The sequence below is a fragment of the Bombus vancouverensis genome, chromosome 4, assembly GCF_051014615.1.
Source record: "Bombus vancouverensis nearcticus chromosome 4, iyBomVanc1_principal, whole genome shotgun sequence".
Lineage (NCBI taxonomy): Eukaryota > Metazoa > Arthropoda > Insecta > Hymenoptera > Apidae > Bombus > Bombus vancouverensis.
The window spans coordinates 5,718,238-5,736,886 of NC_134914.1; the positions used below are offsets into that span (position 1 = coordinate 5,718,238).

General features: G+C 36.7%; 1 protein-coding gene across 2 annotated transcripts; it reads right to left on the reverse strand.

The window, feature by feature from the left end:
• Positions 1-320: 320 nt before the first annotated feature.
• On the reverse strand, positions 321-18,030 carry Ino80 (chromatin-remodeling ATPase INO80). 2 transcript variants are annotated; one of them, XM_033341987.2, is made up of 28 exons: positions 17,821-18,030; positions 17,462-17,677; positions 17,065-17,224; positions 16,906-16,985; positions 16,614-16,825; positions 16,364-16,537; positions 16,004-16,300; positions 15,765-15,923; positions 15,507-15,676; positions 15,209-15,425; positions 15,038-15,125; positions 14,658-14,949; positions 14,390-14,592; positions 14,169-14,309; positions 13,968-14,089; positions 13,591-13,886; positions 12,690-12,972; positions 12,463-12,606; positions 12,128-12,383; positions 11,919-12,046; positions 11,754-11,848; positions 11,051-11,123; positions 9,997-10,155; positions 9,797-9,899; positions 9,257-9,369; positions 8,942-9,127; positions 8,488-8,842; positions 321-2,621 (listed from the first exon to the last, which is right to left on the reverse strand). In XM_033341987.2, exons 3-28 carry the CDS (start codon positions 17,196-17,198, stop codon positions 2,197-2,199), a joined length of 4,905 nt encoding a protein of 1,634 aa, XP_033197878.1. In that variant the 5' UTR covers positions 17,199-17,224; positions 17,462-17,677; positions 17,821-18,030; the 3' UTR covers positions 321-2,196. The 2 variants fall into 2 exon arrangements, with proteins under 2 accessions (XP_033197878.1, XP_033197880.1); XM_033341989.2 differs by lacking the exon at positions 17,462-17,677.
• Positions 18,031-18,649: the final 619 nt, after the last annotated feature.

An 18,649-nucleotide genomic window follows, 5' to 3' on the forward strand; every position in this document is an offset into this window, starting at 1 on the left:
TTATTTTTTCATTGCTTTAGAAACTATTTTTCCCTTTTATCTTCTACTCACGAGTGAAGTCGGTTGAAGAAACCAGTTGTTTCCCAATTTTCAGTTATTTTAAAATATAAAATAAATTTTATTTCTACTAATATATAACCGGGTTAATATAATACAAATTTTAACAAAATACACATTTCTTGAAAGATTTACCCAACTATCAAGAACTATTTATTTATCGTTCATTGTATAACATATTGACAATAATAATGATAATAATTTAAAGGCACCAAAGTCTTCGGAAAACGGAGAAAGGTTCGGTATAAAATAAACTTCGACAATTAGTGGCCATTTGAATCGTTTATTGCTAATATAAATACCATTCTTTTACAGATCGAATCGACCCAATGACGGTCCATAATGCGCATAAAAAATATCGTCTAACCGAGTCTAATGATGGAATAATGCTACTGAGTTTGACAAGTTGTAATACGCTGAGAGGAATGGAGAAAAAGAAAGACCGAGTCAGACAGAGATAAAGGAGAGAAAGAGAGAGAGACAGAGAGAGAAAGAGTCAGAAGAAGAGGGACAAGAGAAAAAAGTGAAAGAACGAGGACTGCGACGAAGAATGTTCTCTTTTTCTTCTCAACCTTCACTTCGTCGAACAATCGTTTTATCGATCATCGAAAAAAAAAAAAGAAAATATATGATATATAATACATTTCCTTTATCGATCGCTGCACGAACATCCTCGTATTTTTATTCGTTTCAAATTCCTGGCTATATTTCGACGTTTTTATCGTGTAGATCGAACGATTCTATATACGGCAATTAACTAATCATAAAATAAAATCTAAAAGCTATTCCACGTTGCTGTTTCGACGCTTTGTTCGTTTTCACGTTTCTTCGTTTTCCGTTTCGAGAAAGTGCAAAGAACTTCCTTGGCAAGTCTTCCGGTAATAACCGTGTCTTGAATCGGTCGACTTTTGTCTACTTGTATTTCCTAACGTACTTTCTTACTCTTCTTTTTTTTTCTTCTTTTGCTTCTTCTCTTTTCGGCTACTGTTTTCTCTTTACTTTAGTTCTTCGTTGAATTTCCTTGTCATTTGCTTCTAATCGAGCAAGTTCAAACTTGTTTCATTAAGTACCTAATAACGAGTGGCACGATTAATTTGTACAAATTGCCTAAAGGACAGCGCGCGTGTTGAAAAAATTCAAGACTACCTTTTATTTATCTTATTCGACCATTTTTCCCTTTCTTAAGAAGATACGCACGAGATTGTTAATTGTTCCTTAATGATTTATTTAAATATGGACAAGTTATCTTAATTTTATACATACTTTACACACGGCTCGAGAATTTTATACCAGCACTTCTCGAAATCGCTTAAAATACAGGAAGGTTGCGATCGATAAAATTCCTTTATTTCTTAATTAATCGACTTCGGTTCTGAAACATCGCTTCGATACGATGAATTCAAACGTCGAATTATCGAAATCACGTGATAAAAATCCTTTCGTCGAAGACGGAAAGATCTGGGTGACTGGAATCACTTCCGTGTTGTTCGCTGTACCATCTAATTGGATCTAACTTCACTAACGCAGGCTAATTTCATTCGCGAACGGAGAACGTCGCTGTAAACAAACACTGGATGTATTTCTTTAAAAGATTTCCATTGCACTATTTGAGCGTAAGATTCTCGCGAGTAAAGTCTATCACCGTAAATCAAGTCCAGGATTTTTAACAAAGAAAACTTACATAGATATATCTGCTATGTATGTACTTTTGTGTATAAGAAAACAGCAACGAGAGAATAACGATTGCATTCTCGCTACTGGTCACTGAACACATTTTTAGAAGCTTCTTTTAAAAATCCTTCTAACCATTCGACGAAATCAGAATTGATCCGTCAAAGAATGCACAATGTCTCTATGTTTAAATAAGTAAGAATTGCTTACTATAAAATTAGCGTAGAAGCGATTGAATCCTCGAGGTTCATAAAAGTTCAAAATTCCTTTGGATCCAAGTACCTTCCCTTTCATTTAAATTAATTAAAATGTTATTCAGAAATTAGCAAAGAAACGGTCTCGTCTTGCAAAAATTTCAGACGAACGCGATTCAATTGCATTTTAGGCAACACTTCACGAAGATTGTCGAGTTCTGATAGTTCAGGAATCTCCTTCGAGGATCACTCTAAGGAACTCTCCCTGCGGAAGCTAGGACGATCCGCGCGGTTGTTGCGGTTGTTGCTGTTGTTGTTGCGTGTAGAATCCGAATGGCCTAGATTCTGCTGTCGTCGGAGAAAACGATGCACCGGTGTTCATCGACGAAGAAGAAATGGATGGACCAGATCCTGAGGCTCGATGCGCTGAGGATTTCTGTTGATTCACACTCGCGATCGTCTGTTGGGATCTAAGAGGAACCGGAAGTGGCCGTTGGACTTTCCGACCGTGATGATGACCGGTAGTACGATATCCTTGGTGACTGGGACCCGTTGGTCTTAACCGAGGTCGTCCTGGACCGCGTCGAATCGTTGGTGCTCCTCCTCTGCCTGGAAGATGGCCCAATGTTCCCACTGATCCCAATGGACCTACCGAACTGGGACCATCACCTTCTGTTGAACCGGAAGTACCTTGTACCCCTATAACATCAAATAATCATCTTTAAAATGTTACCTTTTACGTTATTCGTTTACATACACTGCAGAGTCTGGTAACTGTAAAACTATTCAAAGATATTCAATTCTTGCACACTATTTAATCGACGACGACGTCTATTTTATTTTGTTCTATTAGCTTCTGTAAATGAAGTAGCTTGTCGTCAAGTACAAACAAATACAAACGATATTTATCCATACTATGATGTTCATCCGCCAAAGCTGCTACAAATAACATTCTATACCGCCTCACAAAATACAACTAAATCAAACAAAGTCCATAACTCAATATAGATAAAAGGAGAAAGATTCAGAAGAAGAAGTTGAAGAAGATTGCCGAGGTCGAATTTCTTAAATACGAAGAGCCCCACGTTTCCAGAACTACAATCATCAGAGACCACACGTCGAATCGACGAAAGGTTATCGTACGCAAGGAACGTTCTCAATGCGCCGTAGAGAATCGATTGGAAGTTTGTTGGCGCGAAGATCACCGGAGAAAATCGGCGTGCTCGACGCGCGATGGAGACGATAGGTCGCAAGGTAACAAGCGAGATGCCTTAGAGGTACGAATTTCGCGGAAAAGAGGACGCGAACACCACGCGGGCTCCTGCAACTTTTCACGATTATAATGGCAGATGCAGGGTACGAACAGGGCCCTCCATTTAACGTGGAGTGGTCTGACCAGTTAATCGGTTATTCACCGGTACACCGCGGCACGGTACGAAGACAAACTCGAGGATCGTGTCACGGTATCTATTCGACTGATGGTAAGCGCAGGAGCCGGCCACGAGGACGAGCACGCGGGGCCAGGAGAGGGTAGAAGAATTTAATGAGATAGCGAGAGAGAAAAATTCTGGCTAGCGGAGGAGGAGGGTGAGTGACAGGGTCGGAGGTCAGTAGCCGAGCAAGGATGTACAAGAGGACGTTTTCTCTCTCTTTCCAGCTATTTCTCTCCCTTCTTTTCTTTCTTTCCATCCTTCCTTCTCTCTCTCTCTCTCTCTCTCTCTCTCTCTTTCCTTTTTCCCTTTCTTCCTTCCTTCCTTTCCTTTCGCCTATTCTTTTTCCCTTTTTCCCATTCGCACACAGGCTTCGCGCTCGTTCGAGTCGTCGACATTCCTTGGCACGTTTTCGATCCTTTCAGGAGACGCTCTTCAGCCACCTCGGCGAAAGAGAGGAAGTTGAAGTGGCCACTCGGCAACAAAAGGCTGAAGAAGGTAGGAAAAGCACGAGGGACTCGTTTTCTCATTATAGCAGGCGCGCTTTTCTGGTTTTCCGTGCGCTCGATTCTAACGAGATTTCCAAGCAGCGCTTCTGCATGCGGATCCTCGAACGCGTACGCCAGTTCCTTCGGATAACAAAGAGCGTCCTGGAGGTGTACTTGGTGCTGCTGACGCGATCGCAGTTTGCAGAGCGTTGAACCACTTCTAAAGGAAGTAGTAAGGGGGAAATGGTAAAAGAAAAGTAAGGGCGTTGAACGTTTTCGTACAAATGTAAAAGATGTTCGCCGTGATTGAAGAGAAACAACCGTTTACGGTGTCGTTAAGTTTGTGTGTTTGCCGCCGTCGATAGTGAATAAAAAGAATTATGCACATGGTATCGTTTGAAAATGTCAAGGTGAGTTTTAACCTTTTACTAAATCAAACATTTTTTGACCATGTTATAATTGAAGAACATTTGTTTCGTCTGCAAGGAATATTTAACGCTTTCAAGACTGAGCGCTGGGAGAAAATTCGTTTATTGATTATCAATAGCAATAAATAACAATTTTGGTTCAGGAAAAGTAGTATGCACAGGAAAGTTTAACGCGAGAGAATTAGTATATCAATGTGTTTCTAAAATTAAAAACTAACTATTTTAATATCCAGAATAAGATTAACGAAAAACCAAGTGAACGAAAAATGTTGAAAACTTTTAGCAAATCCTAACTCGACGTTCAGTCTACCATAACATGATCGTTCAACGAAAACCTAAAGGGAGAAACGAAGAAAGAGGGGAAAATGAAGGGGGAGCGGATGCCTAATTGGTTTAATATTCAACCTAGAGCGAAATCTGAAGGGAAGAAAGAACACCGAGGGGTCGGTTAAAATATTTTCGCATATCGAGGGTCCCGCGATTCCCGCGAGAAGCACGCGTGGGTTAGATCCGTGGCGGGAGATAGAGTTTGGTGTACGCGTACGAAGAGGAGGGTTCTCGAGAAGTTTCGAGGTAGCTGGAAGGACGAATGGAACGCGAGGATCCGCGGAATGTCGACCGTCCGGCTGGCAATATCCTTGCCCCGTCCTATCTTCCCGCATTATCCTGCCGTATCTCAGCCGTACAGCACACAGCCAAACTCTTATTCCCTGCCCCTTTTCGTCCTTTGCCATGGCGCGGCTTCTTTCGCGGTGTCTCGAGATGCTCTCTCGCCTCGAGCATCCTGGAACCGGAGAAAATTATTGCATTCTAAAGCAGAAGACAGTGAAATAGTTTTGCCGCTACCCTCCGGCTAAACGACCGTCGTTCCTGCCCAATGAGGATAATGAATCGTCAGATTCTCGTTATCGTAATGCCGACGAATGGCCTCTCAACTAAGGGAAGGTGTTTTGATGTCCCTGAGAGAGAGAAAGAGAGGGAGAGAAAGAGAGGAGTTTTCGGTGATTCTGAAAGGACTGGATTATCGGAACATTTCGAAATGATCCTTTGAGGTACGATACACTAGCGTGTACAAGTATTTGAACGTTGACTTTCCAAATTCTTCTCGTACGATGAACAAAAATAAATGATTAACTGGCTAAATGTTAAACGTAAGTATTTTTAGCAGGATTGCCTTTCATCAATAATCGAGAAAAATACATTTTTCGAAAAGTTTGATAAAAACTCGGTACCGAAAGGCTCAAGAGCAATTACATTCTACGTCTGATAACATTTCAGAGAGAAAGAACAATTGGATTGAATGGTAAGTAGCTGAATCATCGCGGAAGTAGGAAGCTCGTAGCTACAGAGGTTGTCTCAACCACTCGAACTGGTTGGAATTACTTTCCGTTACATGACACGGAAATATGATGAAAGCAATGCGGACGAACAAGATGACACGGTACGGTACGGTACGGTGAGGTACGGCACGAATCCACAAAATCCAACCCTCTTAGACCCCTATTCTCGATGCAAGCAGGACTACCTACTCGTGGCGAAAAATTATGCAAACGGTTACTCGAACGACGAACACGTCGATGCCTGGATATTTGTAATTTAACTAACGAAATTTGATCGACTCTGGGGAACGAAGATCGAACGAGATTCGATGAAAACCGTTGATTTCGTTACATTTGTAGATATGTTAACGAGAATGGGTTTCTTCGAGAAGTATAGTGCGAGCAGAATTTTAGAAACGCAGATGAGAAAAGAGAACGTCTCGCGGAGAAGAGTGCGCGTTATATCGCTTACTTTCGTGGATGCATCGATCGATATGTCTTGCTGTTATTCGCAAAATATATCTGAAACGGAATCTTTTATCGTCTCGCGATACGAAAGGACAGAAGATAATGTATTTTCATTAGAGTTCAAAGAAATCAGAAAATGCAGTGCCGTCTTTTGTTGTGCATTTTAAATTACCAATTGTAAGATAAGGTCAAATAACCAGTGCGTGAAAACCTATAATCAGCAAATGAAGTTAATAGAATAATATTGACAGAAATGATCGATACTAACGAGACAGAATCATATATCAGACTAATGAGGCATTGTTTCGTCGCACGCGGGATAAAAGCGACATTACACAAAATAATAGGAATACATTTTTTCCTTAGTGACAAATCCAAAGATTTTTATAAAAGATATAATAACGCAATATCTATATACGTAGATGGACAGTGTAAATTGAATTTGTAGAAGATATACTTTAGTTGGCAGAACTTATGCAGTTATTTAATACTAAAAAAGAATCACCGATGGAAATAATCCACGAAAACTGTAAAGCGAAAGAAACATAAGGAAAATGAATAGAGGAGAGGAAAAAACGAGGCAAAAGAAAGGGGGCAGAGTAACGAAGTGATAGTCGAAAGGGGAAGGTAGAAAAGATGGAGAGGGGTGCGAGCGAGTTCCAAAAACCTAAGAAGAACATCATCGATCGCAGCTGTCGCGTTCGCTCCGCACCTGCTATTGTCCGCTCGCCTTCCAGTCGACGACAAGTGAGAGAGGGAACGACCCCTTTCCTTTCCGTATATATAACACGAAATAGCGTACGAGCGAGCGCGCGTGCATGAAGGTGGCGTGTACGTTGCCCGCGTAAACTTCGGTCCACGTGTCGTTGCGTGAGGGCCACCTAAGTGCGGCTCGCTTTCGTCGGGCCCTCTTCTCGCTCCTCTTTTTCTCCTTCGCTTCTATCTCTCTCTATCTTGCTTACTCGTGGAACTTTCTTTCCTCTCCTTCTTTGTCGTTCGAAACTTGCATCTCGCACGACACAATGCGTTATGCAACGATAGGATCGCGGCACCGAATTAATCTTCCAAATAGTCGACGATCAAAATAACGTTTCAAATATAATTTGAAGTAGCTTGACACGAACCGTTCCGTAGCTTGGAATAACTTCAAATAGTTTCGAATAAATAATTAATAAAAATAATTATAGAAAATGTGTAAATGTATAGAAATATCATTCAGTTATCTTCGGTAAAAAATTTGCAAGGACTACTTACAAGATTTAATGTTATTTATGATTTAATGTTATTATATGTCTAGAACTTTCAATCTTCTCAAGCACATTCACCCGTCAATAATCATCACGTATATACACATGTAACCTAATAACGAAAAAGAGAAAACAAAACCAGAATAAAGAGCCCCAAGTCCATCTAAACCCGTCATCCTCGTCAATTCAAACCACACTTCATTCTTGCAAAACAGAACATGACCACTGACCAACTAACAAAAAAACCAAGATATCCCCGTCCCAGAAGACGCTACATAGTACTTGAACGTATGAAAACTGCGGGCGAAAGAGTGAGTCACAAAGAGGGTGGATATCTCCAAGGGTAAATCGCGTACCCTTAGGAAGAGCGCCAACTGTTCGTCGCAATACTTGCGCGCACATGTAACCGCGAGGGAATTTCGGTGGATTTCACGTCAGTCAAGGGATATTCGCGATGCCCAGGGGTGTTTTCTTTTCGCACCGAGACCAAAATCCCATGAGAACTGAACCAAGTGGTGCAGTAGATGCAAAGGGGGGCTCTGGATCTATGAAAGAGTCAGTCGGGATTAACGGTGTATCGATTTGAGGGTGCGTCACGAAAAGTCATTTGGATCAGGCAAGGGGGACATTTCGAGTCGGCCCCCGAAAGTTCTTGCTTAATCCTCTTAGCCGTATCGTCCAATACTCTACCAGAGTCAGCATGCGTTTCTCAGCGATTTAAGCTCGAGTTTCAAAGGTGAATGTTGTTGAACCGCTTGAAATCTAACTGTGTTCATAGAAAATTCTCTTCCCGAACGTATTACGCATTCTGCAGTGTACAAATAGGGATATTAGATAATTGTTAATCTCGTTGATAATCTTCATTATTCGTGGTAACGGATTACGAGTAATGCATATTTTATATTAATGAACTCGTTGCGTTACGTCCAAAGTGCATGCTTAAATATTCATTAGGAGACATTATACAATTTCGCGTATCGGCGATGAATCTACTCATTCAACTGGATTAAGTGATCTAATCTATATTTCTGTACGTTCCTGTGAAAAATCTTTGGCACGAATTATTATACAGCTACTAATGCACTTTAATTTTTTAATAGGTTTTAGCCTATGATGCTATCCACCATCAACGATAGTGGATACTCCTGCCTTTTAAGCGACAAATCTAACATACTGAATACTTGCCATGTTGTAGAGTGTGATCGTTAGCTGTACCACTACTGGTCGGAGATAAAGATACCGGTGATTGAGGACTGCCACCAAGACCTTTGGACGGTGGATGAAGCAAAAGGAGGCCTCGACCCTTTCCTCCAACGGGCCCTCCTCTACGAGAACCACGAGGTCTTCCCCTCTTGCTAGTACCACGAATCGTAGGCCTCATCCGAACGCTACTTCCGCTGCTGAAAGACATGTGATGATCGAGACGGTTGACTTTTCCAGGATCTGCAAACTGACCCGCTCGAGATTGTCGACTGTCGCCAGAAGATACTCCCACTGGACCATCCACATCGACAACCAGGCCATCGTTGCTCGTCTCGTCCTGAACATATTAAAGTATTTCGGATTTATTAATTCTATTATATTATCATTTTTGACAGATCTAATGCGTCGTCAATTCTTGAACAGTACTGACACATACCTCTGATTTAACAGGACTGGTTGGTACGCTATAGTCGTCTGCGTTATCGAGGATCTGTTGATGATTATTAATCTGATATGATGGAACACCACCACTGACTAGAGTGCTTTCATTGGAATTAGCTTGAACAATGTCGCCAATCTTGTCACCGTTAGCATCAGACAGACAAGGCTTCTTTACATCACTCTGATAAAAAATCAGAAAAAAATAAGAATAAAAAGATAGAAATTAAGGAAAAATAAGAAACATTCCATTAATAATGGGAAAAATTGAGGATGAAAAAGAAAATAGCGGCACTAAGGGCGCCAGGCTTACCTTGACCGGAAGCGCGGTTAACTTCCTTTTCCGGTCCCTCTCCTTGTGGTATAAGTTCGACTCAAGTCGGGTATCCTCCGCGTGCTGCTTTCTTTCCTCGCTCCGTTGGCTGTCTGAAATATACGGACAGGCTTATATACGGGGACGTTCGTTACTTCTTTTCTTATTATTATTCGTTATTAGAGCATTAGCATAACCTAACGAGCATAATGTAATTGCATCCACGCTCTTTCCTTCCCCTATCTTCTCTCTTTCCCTTTCTCTCTATCTTATTGTGTGCCAGCTTGCGTCCCGGTACGAGAATACAACTGAAATCGCGCTTCAGCAAGCAAAAATGCAGTATAGTATTCTTTATTTACATTCAAACTTTCATTCAGCAAGATTATAGAGTTGCTTGTTTTATAATATCCTTGGTTATTCATTTTACCCATTCACACTTAAATAATTGTAAACATGTCGTAACAATGTAATAAATTAAATTGTAAAAAATCGTTAATAAATCAATTAACGCTCGAATAAAAATTAAATAAAAATATTCACATTTGGCTTCGATTTCCTCGTCGTCTAACAAAAGAGAAACGACTTCCTTGGGCTTCAGTGTGTCTGGTTTGAAATTTCCTCCACTAATTACCATACGTTGTATCTGCAAAAATTTTAAAATTACATTTCCTTTACTATTAAAAAATTTAATCTTTCGAGGATGATTCTGATGTAAATTTTCAATTTTGAATTAAGTGTACCTCGCTCTTTTCTCGAGCACGTTGCAGTATCCTTTCCTCGATAGTTCCCTTGCAAATTAATCGATATACTGTAACCTGTTTCGTTTGACCCAGCCTATGGGCTCGATCCATAGCTTGCTGATCCACCGTAGGATTCCAGTCGCTATCGTAAAAGATTACCTGTGAAATAAGATTTATTTCTATTGCAGTTAAATCATCATTCATGAAAAAATGTGTACAACTGCTTTCGTGGTAAAAAATACCATCTTTTAATACAAAAATTAATGATTGAAATTCAGATCATATTTATATATCATACGCGACGCTCTAAATAAGGACACTTCTCTTTCCACTCGATATTCGAACGAGGGCATATGCAAATCGTAGGCTTCGCTAAATTAATGCCTGCAGTCTATGTTCGTGCACTTTCGTACTTAACAGAATGTAGTTTCGGCAATGCAGGAGAACGACCCTGACTAAAGATTCTTATCGATTCTACCATTAATCTGTGGTATCACTTTATTTGTAATCAAGATATACGATCTACCGTCACAGTTTCTTTGGACAGAGGAGAAACTTATGCGAGTAAAATTATGTTGTAATTAAAATCACAATAGACTGTCTCATCGATGAATACGTTCTTGCAGGAAAAGACCAGTTTATTCAATTATTCTATCAGCAAATCGTAATGATATAGTTTTATATATGATCTGAGAATTTTCTATAAATCTTTATCTATCATGTGTATTTGTACTTTTTTAAAGTGTTTTCATGTATCACGCAAAACGATATTAGATTATGTAGGATATCAGCCTTGTTAAATCGATGATGGCAAAGTTGAATAGTGAAAGCCAATGCATATCGTGATTAAACGTTATCTCGATAAAAAAATAGAATCGCCATTTCTCACGCTATGCTCCTTCGTTTTCGATCAATTACAATCGTTCCCTAAGTTTCGTGCTATTTGTCCTGGACGTCGAAAGAAAAAACAAAAGGCGAACGCCCGACTTTGTGAAATCGTAAGGTGAATACGTACAAGGTACGAACCGATAAAGCATAGTATAAGATTACTAACCGTATCTGCTGCAGTAAGGTTTATTCCCAGGCCCCCGGCTCGAGTACTCAGCAAAAAGACGAATATGTCCGCCCTGAAACACGAAACAGTCCATGTAGATCGAACAGTCGAGTACGACACGTTTTGCATGTAAATTAATTCGGTACGCTGGTGGTGCACTTAGAGGATTTCCAGTATGAAATATATAAGCTGAATATGTTTTATCGCTTTCAAGATTTCCATGATCCGATTGTAATTTTGATAATTGGAAACATAGGTGAAAGGATATTACATTTTTCTTCTTTGCTTTTTCGAAATTCAATTCAAGTTTGAAATAGAATATGTTAACAGATAATGACATGGCTAAAATGGCATTCATGGCGGGCAGCCAAAGCTGTAGCTGTCTACAAGACAGGACCGATTCGCCAATTAATTCGCGTGTTAGTTATGCGCAAGTGAACAAAGGAATGACATGCTAAGAGGCAGCGCCTTATACATGCAACATGATGCGTAGTTGATATATATTTTAAGCAGCACTAAGAAAAAATTCATTCGGTTTATTAATGATATATTCTCATTAAATTAATAGACGACGCTCGTTTCGATCAATAGGTATTACAACTTTTAACCGGCATAAAATTACATGCGAAATATTTACGAATTTCCACAAAATAATCTAAAATTCTATGTTATCCAAAAATTAAGAAAGAAATATGACAGTTACCTTTTTTGAAAGTCTGCAACCATATCTCGTCGATCTGAGATTTTAGAAGAACCGTCTAATCTCATAAAAGTATGTTTCCTATGATACATGTACTCCTGCAATGAAGACATGATATAAAATCTTGTAATGACTATTTCTTCAAAGATCCAGATTAAGTAAAAATACCTCTAACAAATCGATCATTTTTGTCATCTGAGAGTAAATAAGGACTCGATGGCCTTGTTCTTTAAGACGACGTAAAAGACTATCCAAAACAGAAAGTTTTCCAGCATCTGTTACTAAAGTTTGCTTATCTATAACAATATTAAAAATAAAAAGAATGTTGTATTAAAATGCATATGAAAAATCTACTACAAATCAAAAAAAATTCTTACCCGGTACTATAATATTTGACCATCCATTTATAGGAGTACATGCAGAAATTCCACCATGCGGTTCTACAGAAAATGTTGACGTCATCTGTGTTAAACGAAAGCTCGAGTTCTCTTGTGACGCTGTAATAGAAAAAGCTCGTTCACAGCCAAGCCAAAGAAGTCGTTGACCAAACTTCCCACCGCATTCTTCGTGCCTTCTCCATGCGCACGCTGCGGAACTATTACTAACGTATAATTTTCGAGGACTAGCTTGTACCTGAAATTAATATTCATTAATTATATTAGATTTTCCATTGTTTTAATTTTGAATTGATTTATTGTATCAATTTAAAAACCTTAGGAAAAGTATCGCAAATAAATGGTGGAATGGTGGTCTGTTGACAATGTCTCATTATTGGTGGCCTAGGAAAATGGGGATGCTCCGGTAACAAAGTCACTTTTGAGTCTTCTTGTTCAGCTTTGGTAGAAGGAAGTATTCTCTGCAATATATACATATATATACCTTAATTGGATTAACCCATCAAATAAATATAAGAAAGAAGAAATAATATTAATTCTATACCTTCAATAATTGATTAGCAACTTTTTTACTGCTACGTAAAATTCGATGAGCGACAGTCTCGGGCATTGAATGAATAACATGAGTTGTATGCGTATATACAGGTTCTCCTTCAATTATCTTTCTTGTGAATATTAAATCCTGCAATGTATTCGTTGATGAGTCGATTTTTCTAGATAAAAGGAACATCTGGTTCATAGGTATCTCTGTTCTCTCGTCAGCATTCCAATCCTCCCAGTAATGCATCATTTTTATTCTCCTTTCCATTATAGTTGCGAGACACAATCTAAGCGTAAATGATAAAATAAATATTGTAAAATGTAGTATACTATATACAAGGTCATAAAAGAAAAGATTCATTACTTCTAGGGTAGATAATACCCTACCCTAATATGACCAAATGATGAAAAAGTGTCCTAATAAATATGGGTCAAAAAATTAATATTTTCAAAATTATAAACAATTTTTTATTTCGGTTGAGCGACATTTTCATTTAAGGAGCTGCCATATCATGTGGAAACAAAGGGTTGTCGTTATCATTTCTTCTTTTCTTGGTTACAGAATATTTTTTAACATATTCTTCTTCCATTTCCACAAACGCTTGACATTTTCCTACCTGAAAATTGTGTACTCTTTCAAAAAATCCTAGACATGTTCTAGCTATTTCACTGGCATTTTGTATTTTCCGATGTATTTGGTCTATGTTATTGATTATTGAAGAGTACACTATAAGAAAATCATCCACTTTAACCGAAACAAAAAATTGTTTGTAACTTTAAAAATATTAATTTTTTGAGCCAAATTTGTTCGGACTCTTTTTCATCATTTGGAGAGTATGATCTACCTTAGACGTAATGAGTCCTTTTTTTTAATTACTCCGTATTTAACATAAAGTGTTATGTACCTGAATATAATACCAACGATAAACACTTTATTCATTTCCATTGGGGACAAATTTATAAATCTACTAAAAGAAAAAGAATTTTGGGAAAAGCTTCCATTGCCATCATGAAGAGTCCGATGTATATATTCAGTAGCAAATATAAATAGCTTATTATACAACAAGTAATCTTTAGATGGCAATGAGAGGTGCCTCAATCCTTCTGTATATAATAATGCAGGCATTTCATAATATTCAGTGTGCATGAAAAATGGAGATTTTGCATCTCTACGCTCAAAGAGTTCTGGATGATTGCAAACCTAAAATTAATGAAATAGATATTAATATGGCGTGTGGATAACATCAAGAATATGTTAAATTTTAAATATATCGATTATTACCTTTCGGAATTGCATGACTAGATTCATAAGATTTGATGTGAAATTTTTATCATTGGATGCAGTGTCACCACCACCCACTGTATAGTGTAAGAGATCTTCTATCCTAATCTTCTTTTTCAATGCTGTCCAAAAAATACATTATGATTTTTTAATACTATAAAAAACGTAAACTCCTAATATGTAAAAACATTACATTCTTACCTGAATAAAGTAACTTTTGACGAGTAGTAAGAGGACAATATACCATCACTTCAATTTTATCAGACAATTCATTCTCTACATCTTTCTTTATTCGACGTAACATGAAAGGCTTCAAAATCATATGTAATCTTGATAAATGCTCTAAATATAAGGAAAAAGTATTAGTGAAATATTATTTTACTATATCATTAAATAAGAAATATACAACAAAAATATATTACTCTCGTCAATTCCCGTTTTATTTTCTGCATGACTCTCGATATCTTTAGAAAACCATTCGTTAAATTCATCGTGAGAATCAAATAAGGTAGGCATTATAAAATGTAACAAAGCCCATAATTCTGCCATGCTGTTTTGAATAGGTGTGCCGCTAAGTAACAATCTATTGCGACAGCTGAATCCAAGCAATAATTTCCATCTCATACTGTAAAATAAATATTATAATATCATTCCTATAAAATATAAATAAACATTCGAGTAAACACCAACCTGCTGGTACTTTTTATAGCTTGTGCTTCATCTAGGATCATATATTGCCATTTTATTCTATTGAAATACTTGTAATCAGTAATAACTAATTGATAACTCGTTATCACTACATGAAATGAAGCTTCTTTCGTATGTAGATCTTTAGTATCCCAAAACTGTCTTAGTATTTTACGCTCTTGTGGATTGCCCCAATAAGGAACTACTTTAAACATTGGGACAAATCGTGCCATTTCTTGCTGCCAATTATGTAACGTCGAAGCCGGTGATATGATTAAAAATGGTCCCCATACAGCTACCAAAAAGTAAATTCATTATATTACAATAAACAGTTTTAAATATTTTTGAAGTACACAGATTTGAGTATTTATTAAGTAACTTACAATATTTTTCAGCGACATGACACAAAAATGCTATGGATTGTACAGTTTTTCCTAAACCCATTTCATCTGCCAAAATTCCACTAATACCCTAAAGAAAATGTCAAGAATATTTACATAAATACATTTCTGATATTGCATTATATATTACAAGAATTTAATACGTGCACCAACCTGATCATACAAATTAGCTAACCAATTCATTCCTTTCAGTTGATAACCTTTAAGGTTTCCTTTAAAAATCGAAGGTTGTGGATGTTCTAAATTTTCGGGTGTATCGCTAAGCCGTAGTTCCTGAGATGCGGTTGCCGTATCGAACTGTTTTGCCCGAGCTTTTTCATTGTCAAATGCTTCTGTAGCATTCTTTTTTGCTTTTTGTTTCATAGCTTCACTGTTTGTACATACATCAAAACATGCCAATATATAACATATATTTGTTTACCAGTATGTATAAAAAAAATAACAAATTTACCTATCGTAATCATCAATTCCAACAAGTCTTGGATTTTTTTCTTCGTCTAATTGATTTAAAATCCGCAGTTGCTCTTCAGGAGAAGCTTTCCCCAATTTTCGAGACATAAAATGTGCATAAAGTTCAGTTTGTGTAATAAGAAAATTTAATTTCCTTTGTTGTCGTTTCGCCTAAATTGTGAAATAAGATAAATAAAGTGTATTTGCGTTTTGCGTTATAAATAAAACATACTATATAAATATAACCAGTGTTAATCACCTCAATAAGCTCTACATCCATTTTTCGCTGTTCTTCAGCTTCCTTCTCTAATCTTCTTCTTGTTTCACGTTCAACTCGATCATAACGTTTCCAGTAAGATTGCATTTCTCTTGTGAGGCGTTTAGCTCTCCATATAGTTTCTTTCATATTCTTTTGAGACTGTAAAATGTAAAAAAATAAATTGTTTCAAAAAATGATTTTGCATATAAACAAATAACAATGAATATAGTAATACACACTTGCATAGCTTTTTGTCTCCAATATTTCATACAATGCTGTGCTACTTTTTTACAACTAATTAATATTTCCTTATGATTATTGGTTTTTGCCCTTTGTACTTTTCCCAGTTCTTTTTTGGACATCATTACCCAAATTTTTCTTCTTCTCATAGCCATCACTTCTGGACTTTTATTGTTATGCTTTTTTCTGCCACGCTGGCGTGGTTGATGGCGCATTATTGCTTCCAATTCAGCTTCATCTAATTCTTCTTCTCTAGGAATTGTACGATCCCATTCATCATCTGGATAATCGCCTTCCTAAAATATTTATAACAGCATTTTATTTCTGAAATACATTGTATCAATTTTTATTCTACGTACAGGATAATCTTCCAAAGATCTATGGCGCGGTAATTTTTCCTTTTTTATTTTCATAACTTTTTTTTCTGGCTTCTTCTCTTTTTTCTTTTTATTCCCAACTATTAATTTTTGATGTTCTAAGAACCTATCGTAATTGGATAATAATCCAGCACTATAATATTGATATTGAATATTCTAAAAACAAAAATTTTATAATATTAACAATTCTATATGTATATTTTGCTGATTTTAATTTAAACTTTAATTTCACCTCTGGTTTTTGGTAAAAACGTGCTTGATATTTTTTTCTAAGTATGTGAAACTTTAACATTTCCTGAAAATCTTCTTCTGTAATGGGGCTATCTGTATCGGATCCTGAAGCTGAGCTATCCGATGAGTCACTTAATAGGATATCCTGCAACCAACGACGTTCTTCTCCCACACTGGACATGTTATATAGCCTCAGTTTATTAATTCGTTCCTCTGTAAAATTAATAGTTATGAAATTATTTGTACAAAGTGTAGAATGACCTTTTATAAAATACTAAAAAAAATCTACAAACCTTCTTTTCGAATCAGAACATTATCGAGATAATTATCTGATCCTTCAGAAGATTCCGATGATACGGATTTATCATCCTCACTATAAATATCAACAAAGTAACAATTTTTTATAAGATTCCTTATAATTCTTACTTCATAAAATATAAAAAAGAAGCTACCTAGTAGGGTCTTGAAACAATTCATTAATTTGCCTTAAAAAGGGCTGTACATTAAGACTACGCTCCAATCTTTGCAGATGCAAAGGAGCAGCCATTTCCGCTTCCAACCTCATTGTGTTTGCTCTATCTGTCATTACCAGTTTGTATAAAATTCAACAACCTACAATAATGAAAGCATATCGTCAGTAATAGATATTGGAATCTCTTATTAGTATAAAAGAATCAATCTCTATCGTATCTTTTATAACATATCATATTCAGTAGATCTAATAGCAAAAAGAACTATTCAAAGTTGCAAGCTTCATTTAATGAATCACTCAATGAAATTTATTAAAAATATTAGTATTAGTGAGCCCGTTGTCAAGGAAACAAATATTTTATCTGTAATAGTACGAACCTAATATGACCCTGTGGTTATTTGACATTTCATAAAACATATTAAATGATTTTGGTGATACATGTTACATAGACAACAGGAAATTTTTTTTTACGTAATTCGTACGCAGCATGTAGCAAAATAAAAACATCTATCTTGCGTTTTGTATTAGTAAAGCATATAGGATTTTGCTGCTTACTGCATTGCCACAATGCTAGATTGTTTATTTTGTGTTTCCTGTAACGGGCAATACATGTTAAAGGCATGTAACCGCCGTATGGAATTGTATGTAACCAATTACATTATATAAGGTGAATGACACGATGAATCGAGCTGGTGCGGTTATAATTTCGCGAAATTATTCGATAGTTTTGGATCACCTTCGGTTTGGTTAGAAGTAGCCCCACTTATTTAGCACGTAAGATAGGGTCGACCGCGAGGAAATGATTCCCTTTGTTCACATCGAAATTGGGTGTATCAGACGGAGGGAAATACATAGTAGAAAGAAGCCTAGAGAACGCAGACATTTGGCGTGCCATAAAACCAGGGCAGGGATAGGGCATATTGTTGGCCACCATTTTTGTTTTCAGTAGGTGGCGCCAGCTTAACCAACGTATAGGAGAACCATAGCTCTGTCCATAGCTTTACCAACGTTTATTGCCACGACCTAATAATTTTATTGTTTATTTAAATTTAATATCATACATATTGTTGTATCTCATAATATTTCATACATGTTATTTTAATGTCTTAATGCAATTTGCTGTCAAAAATTTCTTTTATTGTATACCATCGGCTTAAAAGAAATTATAACGATAAACAATTGTAATTTAATTTTATGATAAAATAAAATTTCATTTATATTTGATTTTGTAATATTTGAATTATATAAAAAAAATAAGTATTTTTTTCATAGTATTCTGTATTAAAATATACAAAACTTACTTCAAAAATAACATTACATATTTAGACATTGTTGTCATCTAATATGGTCGTTTGAATATCGCGCTCTACATTGCTGCGTATACTACCCCGAATACAAATTGTATTTAGGATGCATTTATATCGGTCTACCAGTCTGATAAAAATTATTATCAGCTATACATATATTACGATATTAAGTAAAAATGGGATACAATGAATAAATATAAACTTTATTGTTTTAAACGTAGTAAATGCGTAACCTATCTATAAATAAATTTTTTGTTA